Below are 16,466 nucleotides of genomic sequence, written 5' to 3'. Positions count from 1 at the left end.
ACTCAATGCATGTATAGTCTGGGGAGGGAACATAAGTGGGCAGTTTGATAAGCTGTTCTTTGTTTAGAAAAGTCTTCTACCCCCTGTGCCTTTCATTGGGTGAGTTGTCTGCTGAGTGATTCTGTTTAAATATAAAGATACTGGGCTGGGGATGTGGCTCAGCGGTAGCGCGCTCGTCTGGCATGCGTGCGGCCCGGGTTCGATCCTCAGCACCACATACCAACAAAGATGTTGTGTCCGCCGAGAACTAAAAAATAAATATTAAAAATTCTCTCTCTCTCCTTCCTCTCTCACTCTCTCTTTAAAAAAAAAAAAAAGATACTGTGTATGCTTTTTTTTTTTTTTTTTTTTTTTTGGAACCTACCCCTTAAATGCAAACAACTATTAGTTAACTGGAACTCAGCAAAAAAAAATAAACAAAAAACAGTGGTCTTTATTTTACTTTGGGGACAATATCAGTTTTTTCAATAAGTGATTTTTTTAGTCTAGTACGCTGACTTTAGAACTTAAAATTCTCCACACCCCAATAAAACTTACCCCACTATAACAAAGTTAATCATTACATCCTTTTGCTTTGTCTGGTCTATTGTACTCAATTATTCCATTTAGTATGTGTCATATAATGACAAGCCATAAGATTCCTAATGTCTTATAAGTCCTGTCACTTTGATATAAAGATATCAGTTTACCTAGAATTTATTAAGCATCTATATGTATAGCTCTTAAGAACTGGCATGGTTAAAGGCCACAAATCATAGATTACAGGATTCGGGTTCTAATTCTTTTTAGTATTTGACAATTACGTGATTCAGGGCAAATCTCATCATTAGGTCTTTATTTCCTAGACTTTTAAGTATTTGATTCTTAATACATAGCAAGGTCTTCACTCTCAAATTAGTTATAATTTTAAAGCATTCAAAATTATATAATTACATGATACAGTAAAAGATCCAAAGTTGCATTTTATACCAGTAGGGAAAAATTGGTGAGGCCATAAATTTTCTTTACATCTCTTCAGAAGTTCTTCATTTAAAAATACATAACTAGATACTACTAGTGACACTCAGAGGCAAACTAAAATGCCTTCTTTTCATGTTTTAATAGTTTCCTTAACTCAGGGTCATAATAAACCCTGAAGTTTTAACAACGTCTGGGATAATTCAAGTGGATATAACCATTAGACTTAGGACTATACCGTGTGGTCCTAAAGTATAATCTTTATACCTTGTTTGGCCTCATTTCTTGCTAACACATTTCACTTTTTGATAAGGCTTGGAAATAAGATAACCGCATTTGTAAAGATTCCATGAAAAGTATATCCAAAAGAAACAAACTGTTGAAGACATATCTTGGATTGATTTGGGGGAATTATGCTGAGTAAGCCAATCTTGAAAGACTACATTGTTTAATTCCATTTACACAACATCATTGACAATAAAATTAGTGGTTTCCAGGGGCTAATGATGAAGGTGCTAAGACTTGAAAAAGATGGCATTAGGGATCCTTGCAATGGAACAATTCTGTATCTTTTTAAAGATGTGAATGGACACAATACCTTTATTTTATTTATTCTTATGTGGTGCTGAGAATCAAATCCAGTACCTCACACATGCTAGGCAAGCTCTCTTCCATTGAACTACAACCCTACCCCCAGTTCTGTATCTTGACTGTGCTGTTGATTATACAAATCAGCTGTCTAGAGCTAGACATTGGTGAAATCTTGAGTAAGGATGGGTGAATTGTATTTTAGTTTCATGGATTTTATAGTGTACTATAAATATACAAGTTATTACCATTGGGAGAAACTAGATGAACAGTATATGGGACCTCTATGTTCATGTCACTTCAATTATCGTGATAAAAGCTTTTTTAAAATGAGTGCAGAGCGGGCTGGGGTTATGACGCAGTGGTAAAGCACTTGCCTAGCACTGGTTTCAATTCTCAGCACCACATAAAAATAAATAAAAACAAAGATTCTTCCACCGCTAAAAAAATTATATACATATATAAATATGTGAGTGCACCCGAGGAGGGCCTTCTTCAAGTGCTAAGCATGTGACTTAAAAATAAATGTTGGGAGCTCGAATTTGGTTCGATGGTTTCAAAATAAAACCTCAAAATAGCTGGATTCTATGTAGATGAAGTTCTATTTGTGTTATAGCTCCCTAAGTGAAGTGGCCCTATTAATAGCCACAGATTCTGTCAGACCTTTTTGTTTGTTTTCCTGGTGGGGAGCAGCAAGTGAGTTCTGGGACCTCAAATGGGCAAAACCTAAGGTGTTAACTGTAGTTATAACAAGTTTTCGGAGATAGATAAAATCCTTAAGAGGGACTGTCTCCCTTTATTCATTTTTTAAAAGTTTAATTTACTGGGTACTCATAAAGGATAACAAAGGAAATCATTACTAAATAGCAGAAATTACACCAATGCAACTTTAGATATTCAAGCAGCTCTAGTTCAATTGCAAAGAGGGAGATTCAGACTACTGGAGATGTTAACAGAAATGGGTCTTGATGTAATCCAGTGGGTTTATTTAAAGAACTGAAATTACTTTCCCAATGGTAAGTAGTTACTTCCTCAATTTATCAGTGGGAAAGCAAGAAAAGGGACTCCAGGTTCCAGTCCTGGGTTCCTCCACCGGATACAACTGGGCAGAATTGTTTGCCTTCTGTTCAAGCCCTTCCTCCCTTTGACGGTTTGCGTCCCTGGAAAAAGAATAATTTCCACCTAACCATTAAATGACTACAGAACTTAGGTTAGCGGTTGGCTTACAGGAAAAAAATTCACAAATATGTATTTCCACTCTTCTTTGAGGCCTATATCAACCATGGATGGGAGAGAAGGAAAAAACCGGACGTGCTTGCAACGCGCAACGGCAGGACGGAGAAGACATGTCCTCTCTGAGTCGCCGTAGAGCTAGATGGCTGTGGCTACGGACGTCTCCCCACCCCCTTCCACGTCAGCCAAGGACTCTGGAGCTTTCACTGCTGCCTCAGGTTGGAGCCGGGGTATACGGTCCCGCGGTTCACTCAACCGCTGCCCCTCGGAGCCAGGTAGCGGGCCAAAAGCCCCTAGCCTCGGAGGCGTGATGGGCTGCGCAGAGTCGGAAGAACTGGTTCTCTAGCGGGGAGACGCGGAGCGGGAGCAACTAGGCCGCTGGCGTCGGGGCCTGGCAAAGGGGAACGGTGGGGGTGGGCCTGAGAGCTCAGGGCCGGACGCCCCGTCCAGGCCTGCGTGCTGGCCAGGGGTCTTCTCTCTCGCTAGAGCCCCGGCCTCGCGCTGTGAAGTCCGGGCCTGCTTGGCTGGAGGAAGGGAAGGGGCCAGTGGGTGGGGCGAGGTGGGGGTGCGGCGCTGGGTACCGGCTTTGAGGTACCTACTGCCGACCGCCGCCAAGCGCTCCAAGGTTTTGACAAGAGTATTTGTGCATGGGACCTCTTACTCGAGCAGTTTTGTGAGAAATCACTGTTCTGTTAAAGGTGGGGGACTGTCACTGTTTTACAAAATATTCCCAACCCTGGACCGGGGAAGAGGTATGGGGGAGTGAGAGATTTTAGACCTTAAACTGGGGTTGACAAGTGTGTTTTTTATTGGAATTTACTTTTATGGGAACGCAATATATATAGATTGACCTTGCCTTTATAAGACTTTAAAACTTATAGGCCGAACTGAATGAACTTTATATAAGAACGATTACTCATTTGTGGGATTAAAAAAATTTTTTAATGATATCGCTATATTTGTTTTTCTAGATCTTCTGGCATCTGCATTCCTTAAATCTTGTATTGGGGGTTGATTATAACCAGAAACCATGACGGCTGCTGAGAACGTGTGCTATACTTTAATTAACGTGCCAATGGATTCAGAACCACCATCTGAAATTAGCTTAAAAAATGATCTAGGTAAACTTTATAAAGTTTAAGTTAAACTTGATTTTTAGCGGATAAAAACAAATTTGCACATTAACGGAATACCTGTTAACATTGTGTAATGTTTAAATAAGGTTAAATGTATCTCAGATATTAAGCATTTCTTTAGGGTGAAAGAAAACATTTCAAATTATTTCATCTAGTTTTTTAAAAAATCCAGTACTGGGGGTTGTGGATGTGGCACAGGGAGACAGGGGGACCACTCCCCAGCACTGCAGTCAATCAATAAAATATATAGTATTTTATGGACTACAGTTGTCACCCTGCTGTGCAATATAACATGTCTGAACTTCTTACCACTGTAAGGTATTACCCACTGATCCACTTTTCCCAGCCTCTGGGAACCAACTTTCTACTCTCAACTTTGTAAACACTGATAATATTTTGAGAATGAAATGAAAAAAAAAAGCTCATTTACATTTCATTTTCCTTTATAATTAGAAATGCTTAATTTTTATCTAAATACTTTTTCTATAATGTCTTCAATAGTTCTTGAGAAATTGAAAACTTGCTACCTTTAGATTTCCAGTATTGGTTTATGGAAATAGAATAACATCTTAGTTTAGCTTAGGAAACCTAAAGAAATGTAGTCATCTTTAAAAAATATATATATATACACACACACACACACACACACACACACACACACACACATATACATATATAATAGTTCAATTGTTAGATATTCTTCAAAATCAAGTAATTGCTTGTGCATTTTAATGGATTACACTTAAAGATAGCTGACAATTCTCCTTAGGTAGCAGGTTGAGAATGTGTGGTGGAATGTCACTTTGTTCTGGTAACTTCATATACTTACTTAGCTTATAAAATCAAAAGAACTTTGTTCTTTGGGTTTCTCTCCCAACCAGTGAAGTCAACAGTGGAATAAACATGTATTTTCCCTGAAAGTTTAAGCTTTTCATTTTAAAAGCATTTTTTAAAAAATATTTATTCTTAAGTTTTAGGTGGACACAGTCTTTATTTCACATTTATATATTGCTGAAGATCGAACCCAGTGCCTCATGCATGCTAGGCGAACGCTCTACCACTGAGCCACAAACCCAGCCCCTTGAAAACATTTTTGCAAGAAGAAAACAAGAACTGTATTTCTGAAATTTAAAAATTGTATACTGTAACTACTTTAAAAGTGCATACTTATGTAAGTGATTCTGTCAAGGAAAAAAAAAATTTCCCCACAGTGCTGGGGATAAAATTCAGGGCCTTACACATGTTAGATAAGCACTCTACCACTGAGTAGCCACACACACACCCTTTTTTTTTAAGTAATACACTTCCAAAGTAATGCTTCTTATTTAATTGAACTAAGAAAAATATAAGTTGAACTGATAGTTTGAAATACAGTTGAGTGAAAATTATTCTTACATTGTAAATATCTTTTAGAAGCCATTTATGAGACAGTGTTTTGCTTGCCTGTTCCCACCTCTTAATTAGCATAAATGGAATACCTCCTAATCTTACGTTACTTAATATTAGATGCCTGTTGAAATCTAGTTTTACTTTTTACTTTTTGTTAGTACTGTGATCCAACCCTCTTGCATGCCATACAGATACTGAGCTTATATACCTCTGTCTGAAAAGATTTATTTTTAGAGAAGGGAAAAGAAACCCTCTTTTATGGCATTTAATTGAAATTATTAGAACAAAAGCCATGTATATTTCACCCTTCACCCCTTTTCCCCCATATTCACATAAGATAATTGAATGGAATACAAATTAATAAATATACTCTTATTACTATTTTTTTATAATAAATGATTTTTATTATTAGATCCCTAAAATGCTTATAACTATAGTTGGAAGGTACAGCACTAACTCTATCATAATTGGAACATTACCCTTGTCTTAATTACAGTTGCCTTAACTGCCCTCTAACAATAAATAAATAGTGTCCAATTCTGTGTATATTTTTGCCTTTAAGAAAAGTTAAGAGAAAAAATAACTAGTTTCTAATTTTGAGTAACAACTTTTTTGTTTGGCTAAATACTGTGTTACTTCCACAATTTACTTTTTTTTTTTTTTTTTTTTAACCTTTAGTTACTGAATCTGAACTCTGAGGACTGTATATTCCCCAGATTAGGAAGCGTTTAGTCTATTATTGTGAATTGAATTGATAGGTGAAATTTTGCATATGTTTTATACTGTTTATAGAGAGGAAAAGTTCTAAAAATTATGAAGATATGGAAAGAAACATATCCTTGTTTTATCTTTTTTTAATATTTATTTTTTAGTTGTAGTTGAACACAATATCTTTATTTTTTATATGGTGCTGAGGATCAAACCCAGGGCCTTGCACGTGCTAGGCGAGTGGTCTACCCCTGAGTCACAATCCCAGCCCTCCTTGTTTCATCTTAACTTGGATTATTGAAATAAATGAAAATTGGGGTGGAGTTTCTTAAAATGTAAATGGCACAGATTTTTTTATAAGTTTACTGTTAAACTTATTTTAAAATTTTTTGAAGTATTGTTACAAGTTGAATTTAGCCTATTAAATTATATTTAGAAATTTTCTAATTTGTGAAGAATAAAAACACTGGAGCATAATAAGCCATGAAGATTATAACAAGGGGCTGGGGTTGTAGCTCAGTAGTAGAGGGCTTGCCTAGCACATGTAAGGCACTAGGTTTGATCCTTGGCACCACATAAAAATAAATGAATAAAATAGATGTGTCTATCTACAACTAAAAAGATACTTTTAAAAAGATATAGCAATATAGTTTTATGGCTTTTGGATTTTGTGTCCTTAATGTTATGAAACAGGATATGGAATTTTTTTTTTTTTAAATCAGGATGTTTGGAACAAAGAGGAAAAAAACTGCTTACACCCAGTGAATACAGCTTTAGCCGCTTGAACTTTGCCTAATTAATCCAAATACCTGACAGTATTCTCTATTCTTAATTTGTGAAAATATCATATGAACTGGCAATAATTTTAAATAGCCTTTAAGAGCTTAGAAAGTCTTTGGTTCACCTAGTTCATTTCTTCTGGAGTTTACTTCCTTCCTGTAACCCATCAAGTGGTCATGTATAGTTTCTGCCCCTTTGGCAATAGGAACTCTTTATTTAAATAGCCACTTAGCTCTAGTAGTTAGAAATTTCTCACCAGGCATGGTGGTACATGCCTATAATACAAGCAACTCTGGAGGCTAAGGCAGAAGAACTGCAAATTCAAGGCTGCCCTCAGCAAGTTAGCAAAACTGGGGAAATGGAGCTCATAAATAGAGCACCTCTGGGTTCAGTCCTTAGTACAACAAAATAAAGAAAGAAAGGGAATAGATTTCTATCTCATATTTAGGCCCAAATCTGCTTCCCACTAATTTCCACCAATTTCTTCTTTTCTTTTTCTTTTTCTTTTTATTCTTTGGTACTGGGGATTGAACCCAGGGGCATTTAACCACTGAACCACATCCCCAGCCCTATTTTTAATTTTTTTTCCCCAGAGAGTAGGACCTCACTGAGTTGCTGAGGCTAGTTTTAAACTCTTGCTCCTCCTGCCTTAGCTTCCCAAGCTCCTGGGATTACAGGCATGTGCCACTACACCCAGCTCTACTAGTTTCTTCTAATTATTTTCCTCATGATAGCTTTAGGCGTATTGATGTTTCACTGGACAATCTTCATCATCTCCTCTCCCATATATTTATTTATTTTTTATGATCTAGACAAGTATAGGACTGGGAATGTAGCTCAGTAGTAGAGTGCTTGCCTACCATGTATAAGGCCCTGGGTTCAGTCCCCACCCAAAAAAAAGTACAGTATACTAGTGGCAATGTGTTTGTCTTATATTTCTGCCTTTGAATTTTGAATCGAAAAGATTTTTAGTACTATAAAATTTTTAGCATGCAATGGTAATGATGTGAAATTATAGATTGTTTTGTATAGAATATTTTATATTCCACAGTTTTTAGCCTAAGTAACAGTAAATGTATTTTATCCAAAATGTCATCCTTAATTCTAAACAGTTGTTACTAAATGGGACATTCTAATTCTCTTCTAGTTTTTCAGATGCTATCTTAAGAGTCTAAAATTGTGTCGTCTGTAGAAATATGATAGGAGTGGAATTATTTACTCTGTTAGTTCTCGGACTTAATTTTGAATATTCAAGAACTCTCCTCCTAATATTTTTAAACAGATCACCATATTCACTCCACTTCCCATAGTAGTGGCTGTAACTTTGAGAAAATGCACACAAAATGAGCTGCTTTGAATTCTAAAGCACATATCCTAACAATATCTGTTTATATATTGAAAAATAGTTACATGTATGTTTGAAACACACCAAGTAACCAAGAAGATTCATGAACTCTTACATTAACTCAGTTGATTAGGGACTAGAAATCTAATCCCTGGATTAGATATTATCATCATATAATATCTTCATGATATATATAAAGAATCCACAATTCAAAGATAAATTAATTGTGCAAAAGTACCCAGTTTGGCCGGGTGCAGTGTCATACCCCAGTAATCCCAGTGGATCAGAAGGCTGAGGTAGGAAGATCAGAAATTCAAACCCAGCCTCAGCAAATGCGAGGTGCTAAGCACTCAGTGAGACCCTGTCTTAAAATAAAATACAAAACAGGGTTGGGATGTGGCTCAGTGGTACTGTACCCCTGAGTTCAATCCCTAATACTCCCCCCACCCCACCCCCCAAAAAAGTACACAGCTTGTTTGTGATACAGCTAAGTAAAGAAACCTTGTCAGTTGGATTTGTGCCTTTATTACTATTGCAGCTAATAAAGTATATTTATTTTGTTAATTTGTTTTTAAAATTAGGAAATCTGGCACAGTGGTGCATGCCTGATATCGCAGTGACTCTGGAGGCTGAGGCAGGAGGATTACAAATTCAAAACCAGCCTCAGCAACTTAGGTCCTAAGCAACTTAGTGAGACCCTGTCTCAAAATTAAAAATAAGGGCTGGGGATCCTCAAATAAACTGGGTTCAATCCCTGGTACCAAAAAAAAAAAATTTTACTCAAGGAATTTTCTTTTGAAACAATTGTGCTTTTTTTTTTTTTTTTTTTTTTTAATGACTCAGAAAAAGGAGATGTGAAGTCAAAGACTGAAGCTTTAAAGAAAGTAATCATCATGATTCTTAATGGTGAAAAGCTTCCTGGACTTCTGATGACCATCATTCGTTTTGTGCTGCCTCTTCAGGATCACACCATCAAAAAATTACTTCTGGTATTTTGGGAAATTGTTCCTAAAACAACTCCAGATGGGAGACTTTTGCATGAAATGATTCTCGTATGTGATGCATACAGAAAGGTAAACCAAACCATAAGTATTTCTGAATATTGCTTTGATTTTAAATAATTGTAAAATTAGTGGAATGGGCCTCATTGATTTTTAAAATTAAATCTTTGATGTCAGTTGTAATATTTGGAATTGAAATTTTGAAGTGTTACAAAAAGTTCTGTTGTTACTTTTTTAGACGTTTTCTATGCATTTTATGTGTGTGTTGTTAATTTAAAGTGTATATATATGTAAAAATTGCTCTTATCAAAAGAAATCTGATAGAAATTGTCTGATAAGCTAGGACTCTTAAACTAACTTCGACTTTTTCTGTTGAAAAATTTCACATTTAAAATTAATGTTTGTAAAAAAGCTGAAACTCAGCATTTCATTTTTTAAAATTTTTATACCAGGATCTTCAGCATCCTAATGAGTTTATTCGAGGATCTACTCTACGTTTTCTTTGCAAACTGAAGGAAGCAGAATTGCTAGAACCTTTAATGCCGGCTATCCGTGCTTGTTTGGAACATCGACATAGCTATGTTAGAAGGAATGCTGTTTTGGCCATCTATACTATCTATAGGTAAATAAAGATACTACTTTGGCTTAGTTCTGGGACAGCCTTTTAGTTTTTCATACTGGAGGTTTTTAAGTGTTTGCTTATAGGTTATATGTAGCTTTTGCATTGACCAGCAAAATATTTTTTTCTTTATTAAGTTCAGCATTGGAAAGTCAAAAAGAAGGTGGCCACACATGGCCCTAGTTTCTCCCTGACAATAATCTGCTGAAGGGGCTGGGGATGTGGCTCAAGCGGTAGCGCGCTCCCCTGGCATGGGTGCCGTGCGGCCCGGGTTCAATCCTCAGCACCACATACAAACAAAGATGTTGTGTCCACCAAAAACCAAAATGTAAATAAAATATTAAAAAAAAAATAATCTGCTGAAATTGAATGACACTGGCCCCCCCCTTTAAAAAGATTATAGTGTAGCCCAGTGGTGGAGCACTTGCCTAATATGAAGGAGGCCCCAAGTTCATTCCCCACACAACCAAAAAATAAAAAAAAATAAAATAAAACAAATGTATACACTTTAGGGCTAAGGGATATAGCTCAGTTGGTAGAGTGCTTGTCTCGAATGCACAAGGCCCTGGGTTCAATCCCTAGCACCACCAAAAAAGACAAAACAAAAAAATTTACAAACTTTCCAATTTAAGGCAGTGCCTCTCATTCTCAATTGTATTACTTCTGTTCACTTTTGATTGAAATATGTATTTGATTATCCCCTAAAGATTTTGAGCTGTAACTTGTTCACCACCATCACCTACCTGTGACTGAGGGTCAAACCTAGAACTTCATGTATGCTAGGCAAGTACTCTACCACTCAGCTACCTCTTCAGCCACCACTATCCCCCTTTTTTTAACTTCATTTTGAGACAGGGTCTCACTAAGTTTCCAAGGCTCGCCTCCAGCTTGCTTCTGAGCCCAGCTTGAGTTTTTAACCTTGTTTTAGAATTCTCTTTTTGTGGCTGTGGGTCTTATCTTTTTATCCTTAGAGGCTTTGATGAGTGAACTTTTTTAATGAGAAGGGCTGCAGTTCTTAACTGATTCCTATTGTTAGAAAGCTAAAGATATTGGACTTTTTTTTTAAAGAAACAATTGAAAGAGAGGTAATTGGATAAAGCTGCAGTACTTGGTTTTTATAATCAACTGGTGTCACTTTATTTAGAATTAGAATATAATTTTATAAACATCTTTGTACTTTTGATATCTTACTTGATTGAGACATAATTTCACAGTTACCATAATATTGTAGTAGATTTTATCTGTTAAAGAAAGTGGTATTCTGATTAATAATATAATTTAATTCTTAGAATGTGAACATACAAACCATACAAAGTTCAGGATTTAAATTATAGGGCACACAAAAATGATGACATTTATAAGGCAATATTGGAAATTTGAACAATGACTGGCTATATAATGGTATTAAGGAATTCATGATTTTTATGACAGTAGAATAATAATCATCTTTAAATTTTAGAGAAACATACCAATGTATTTACAGAAAAAAATAAATAAGTTGGGATTTGTTTCAGAATAACAGAAGGAGAGGTAGACGGGGATAGGTAAAACAAAACTGGCTGAAAATTAATTGTTGAAACTAGGTGGCATTTTTGTTAATCTAGTGTTTATCATTCTGTGTGACTATAATACTTCTAAAATAGGAGGCAAGTTAGTAAATAAGTAAATACAGTATATAGCCAATAAAATTCCAGATAATATTTTTTTCACTAGTAATTTTTTTTAATATTTATTTTTTAGTTGTAGTTGGACACAATACCTTTATTTTATTTATTTATTTTTATGTGGTACTGAGGATCAAACCCAGGGCCTTGCATGTGCCAGGCAAGTGCTCTACCACTGAGCCACAACCCCAGCCCTATAGTCATTCTTAATGAAGGATTGTTCATTTATTAAGGAAAGATTTTAACTTTATCTTAACATATATTCCTGAAGTATATGAAAGTTAATTATTAGAGACATCAATTAATAAAATATATATTGAATAAATCCATTCTTTCTACATTGAACTAGAAAACAAAATTTGATAATTTCATAGATGAAGGTATGACCTTTTGATTTCTTCCCCCAATTCTAATTGATTTAAACTTTGAGAAATTTGAAGAATCAGTAGTGCTATAAAGTTTAATTTTAATTTTGGTATGATCCAGAAAGCTGTTAAGTTAGTAGAGTATGTTTTTATTAAATATGTTAATGTTTTATTTAAAGAAATTTTGAACATCTTATTCCTGATGCTCCTGAGCTGATACATGATTTTCTGGTAAATGAGAAGGATGCAAGTTGCAAAAGGAATGCCTTTATGATGCTGATTCATGCAGATCAGGTGAGTATTTTTTTTAAAAAATCTTTTATGACTGTATTTAAATGAGAATAAAAGTTATATAAGTCTGATCATGTTTTTGTTTAGTAATTTTGTTTCTATTACTTGAGATTTGAGTATTTTGATTTTTTTAGATTTTTGATTTAATTTATATAAATTTTTTTTCTTAACCCTTCTCTAAAATACTACTTATGTACTGTATATATTATTTTTTTTCTTTTTTTGCAATACTAGGGATTGAACCTAGGGATGATCTACCAACTGAGCTGTATCCTCAGCTCTTTTAATTTTTTTGAGACAGGGTCTCACTAAGTTACTAATGGTCTTGTTAAGTTGCACAGGCAGGACTCAAACTTGGAATCCTCCTTCCTCAGCTTTCCAAGTAACTAGGATTACAAGCATGCACCACTGTCCCTGATTTATATTCTTTTTTTTTAGAAAGTAATAATATAGCCACTTTACAGTTTTGGGTTATGGTCATTGAACTCACAACCTTGCACAGTTTAACATGTATTCTATGTTTGAGCTATGCCATCAATCCCCACTTAATAGATTTTTTCCAGATTGAAGTTGTTATGGCTATATTTTATGGCACACTATTCTAGAACTTGGCTGCCTATTTTTCTTTATATTATTATAATCTAAAAATGTTTAAAGAGAAATAGTCATAGCTAATATAGGTCCACCCTTGGCCATGTCTGTGGAAGTAGGGTGGTCTGCTATTTGATAAGAGTATACCAATTCCATATCCAGCTCTGCTAGTGGTTAAAGTATATGGATCTACATTTGGTTAACAGTGATTCTGCATACCTTGGTGGCATATAATTTGGACAGTTTGATATCCAGTATTGGTTATCAAAATGTGGGAAATAATACACATGAAGACTGAAAAATATAAAGTCTGTCCATTTCCTCTGAAATCTGTATACTGTCATTTCCCCCCCAGGTCTTCCTTTATTTTTTCCCAGCTATTTTTACTGTGATGAAATACATATAAAATTTACCATCTTGACCATTTTTAAGCGTGCATTTTAATGGTATTAAATATATTCATGATGTTGCACAACCATCATCACCATCCATCTCCATAACTTTTTTCATGTTGTGAAACTGACCCATTAAATGATAACTTCTATTCCCATTTCTCCCTGCCCCTAATAATCACCATTCTTTTTGTCTCTATAATTTTTACTATTCTAAGTACTTCATATAAATGGAATCATTTAGCATGTGCCCTTTTGTGACCGACTTATTTCACTTTACATAATGCTTTGAAGTTCATCCTTGTTGTAGCATGTGTCAGAATATCCTTCCTTTTAAGGCTAAATAATATTCCACTCTAAGTATATACACATTTTATTTACTCATCCATCAATGAACATTTGAGTCACTGCTTTTATTATGAGTTTATATTCAGAAGTGAAATTGCTAGATTATATGACAATTCTTTTAATTATTTGAGGAACAACCGTAATGTTTTTCATGTCCATTGTACCATTTTACATCCCCACTAGCAGTACAAAATGGTTCTAGTTTCTCCATGTCTTTGCCAACCCTAGTTATTTTCATTTGTTTGATAGAAGCCATCCTAATAGGTATGTGGTGATATTAGATACTATCATTTTATCTTCCTAAACAAAATTTTGAGAAAGCCACTTATATGAACCATAATATTTTGTTTTCTTATAGAATTGGTTTAACTAATCTGTACTTTTTATATTATAATATTTACGTACATACATTATAAGGGATGTAATCAGAACTAGTTCAATTAAATTTATTGGTATTTTTACTAGAGAGATATTGTCAAGGCCCTGGTTCCCCAAATCACATTATATATATATGAGGATCCACATGAAATTTTTCTTTTAGGTCTCAGTAATAAGAATAACTATGTTCGTAAATAGCTAGTTTGTTTTGATTGCATAAATACGCTGAATCAGATAATGAGCAGCATTTTTCTTCGTTTAGCTGCTAAAAAATTCAGACCCTAGATTTGTGGCCTACAAAAATGTATTTGACTTTCTGTCTTATATTTTATGTTAACTTCTTTGTTGTTGTTGCTGATGATGATGGACACAATACCTTTGTTTTATTTATTTTTATGTGGTGGTAAATATCAAACCCAGTTCCTCACACATGCTAGACAGGCGCCCTACCACTGAGCCACAACCTAAGTGTTAACTTCTTACTTGGTTTTTCATTTTATTTTATTTTTCAAATTATTTTCTCTATGCTCTGATTTCTTCATCTGTTTTATATTTAAGCATAATATGTGTATTTTAAAAAGTTCCATCAAATAATTTTATCAAATAAGGTAGGGTATGATAAATACATTCTTTATTTCTTTAGGATCGAGCTTTGGATTACCTAAGTACTTGTATTGATCAAGTTCAAACATTTGGAGACATTCTACAATTGGTTATTGTTGAGCTAATTTATAAGGTAAGAATTATAGTTTGTGATGGGTAAATAAACTCAACAGTTTATTTACCTTTAGTTTTTTTCTGGACACTATTAATTGCTAGGAGATTATGTTGTAATAATAACTATGTACAGTATACCCATATATGTATTTTTTTTTCTTTTTCTGTTGGCTTATTGTATTTTTCAAGTATGTGCATCCATCCTTTTTATACTTCTGTAAGGGATTCTATAAAAATTTATGGGTTGAGTCAGTAAAGTTGAGAAGAAATTATTGTGTATGATCCAACCACTGAATAGCTTTGAAATAAAATTCAAGATTTTTCTTGAATAAATACCAGATTACTTTGGATATCTAAAAAGACTCCCCCTCCCCTAACAAAAAAAGCCATAAGAGCTTTTTATGCTCCTTGTTTATGAAAGAGAGTAGAGAAACATTAAATGCAGGCATACTTCTTTTATTGGACTTTGCAGATATTGTGTTTTTTTGTCATTTAAGGTTTTATGGCAACCCTGTGTTGAACAAGACTATCAACATTATTTTTCCAACAATATATATTCTATATCTCTATCACATTTTGGTAATTCTTATAATATTTCATACATTTTCATTATATCTATTGTAGTGATCTGAGATATTTGATATTACTATTATAATTATTTTGGGGTACACTGAACCACACCCATATAAGACTGAAGACTTAACTGATAAATGTTAGGTGTGTTTTGAGTGCTTCACCAACCAGCCCTTCTACCACCTCTTTCCCTCTCCTTGGATCTCCCTAACCACTGAGATAATGATATTGAAATTAGGCCAGTTAATAATCCTATAGTGGCCTCTAAGTTTTCATGTGCAGGAAGGAGAGACATTTCTCACTGTAAATCAAAAGCAAGAAATGTTAAGCTTTGTACTATGGTTTGGATGTAGTTTGAGTGTGTCCCCAAAAGTTCACATTTTAGAGAAGACTCATTCTATAAAGGTGGTGGTAACTTTAAGAGAGAGAGCTTAGTAGGAGGTTACTGGGGACACTCAGAAAGAACTAAGGTAATTCTAACAGCACATTGAATTAATTCTCCCACAAGGATTGTTATAAAAAGAGTAAAGCCTGGCTTAATCCAGAGCAAGGTCCTCCTAACTGCAATTCAGTAAAGGTTGAGAGAGGTAAGCTTCAGAAGAAACTTTTAAAACTAGCAAAAGTTGCTTTTTAAGGTTTAAGGAAAGAGACTGTTTCCATAATATAGAAGTACAAGGTGAAGCAGCAAGTGCTGATAAAGAATTGCAGCAAGTTACACAGAAATTTAGCAGAAAAGCTAATTAAGATAATTGATGAAGGTAGCTTAACTAAACAACTATTTTTCTATGTAGATGAAATAGCCTGATTTTTGGAAGAAGATGTCATTTAGGATTTTCATATTAAAGAGGTGGAGTCAATGCCTGGCTTGAGAGATCAGACTCTCTTGTTAGAGGCTAATACAGCTGGTGACTTTTTTTTAAGTTGAAGCCAGTGCCCATGTACTATTCTGAAAATCCTAGGCCTTTGAGAATTATACTAAATTATACTGCTCTACCTGTGCTCTAAAAATGAAATAGCAAATACATCTGTTTACAACGTGTTTCACTGAATATTTTAAGACTAGTCCTCAGAAAAAAAGATTACTATCAAAATATCGCTTTTTATTGACAGTGCATCAGTCCTCAACACCTTGAATGGGAATGTATAGTGAGATTAATATTTTCATGCCTTCCAACATAACATCAATTTTGCAGCCTATGGATCAAGGCATATTTAACTTTTATTATTTCAAGATTTATTCCTTAAGAAAACATTTTATCAGACTATAACTGTAGCTACCATAGATAGTGATTCTTCTGATGGATCTAGGCAAAGTGAATTGAGAACCCTTGTGATTTAGCCAGTGTGGTGCACCCTGTAATCCCAGCAGCTCGGAAGGTTGAGGCAGAGGC

The 16,466-nt window shown here is 34.7% G+C and overlaps 1 protein-coding gene across 3 annotated transcripts in view; it reads left to right on the top strand.

Moving 5' to 3' along the window:
• Positions 1 to 1,156: 1,156 nt before the first annotated feature.
• COPB1 (COPI coat complex subunit beta 1) overlaps positions 1,157 to 16,466 on the top strand; it is a 46,462-nt gene continuing 31,152 nt past the window's right edge. Inside the window, exons 1-6 of one of the 3 annotated variants that reach the window (XM_081279187.1) lie at positions 1,157 to 2,996; positions 3,750 to 3,899; positions 8,980 to 9,209; positions 9,590 to 9,759; positions 11,965 to 12,079; positions 14,429 to 14,521. In XM_081279187.1, coding sequence (XP_081135313.1) covers positions 3,809 to 3,899; positions 8,980 to 9,209; positions 9,590 to 9,759; positions 11,965 to 12,079; positions 14,429 to 14,521 — 699 coding nt within the window. In that variant the 5' untranslated portion in view covers positions 1,157 to 2,996; positions 3,750 to 3,808. The other 2 variants (XM_081279186.1, XM_081279188.1) reach the window with 2 other exon arrangements.

Source organism: Spermophilus citellus (assembly GCF_964194105.1).
Source record: "Spermophilus citellus genome assembly, chromosome: 2".
Lineage (NCBI taxonomy): Eukaryota > Metazoa > Chordata > Mammalia > Rodentia > Sciuridae > Spermophilus > Spermophilus citellus.
This window is presented reverse-complemented; position numbering and strand designations above follow the sequence as displayed.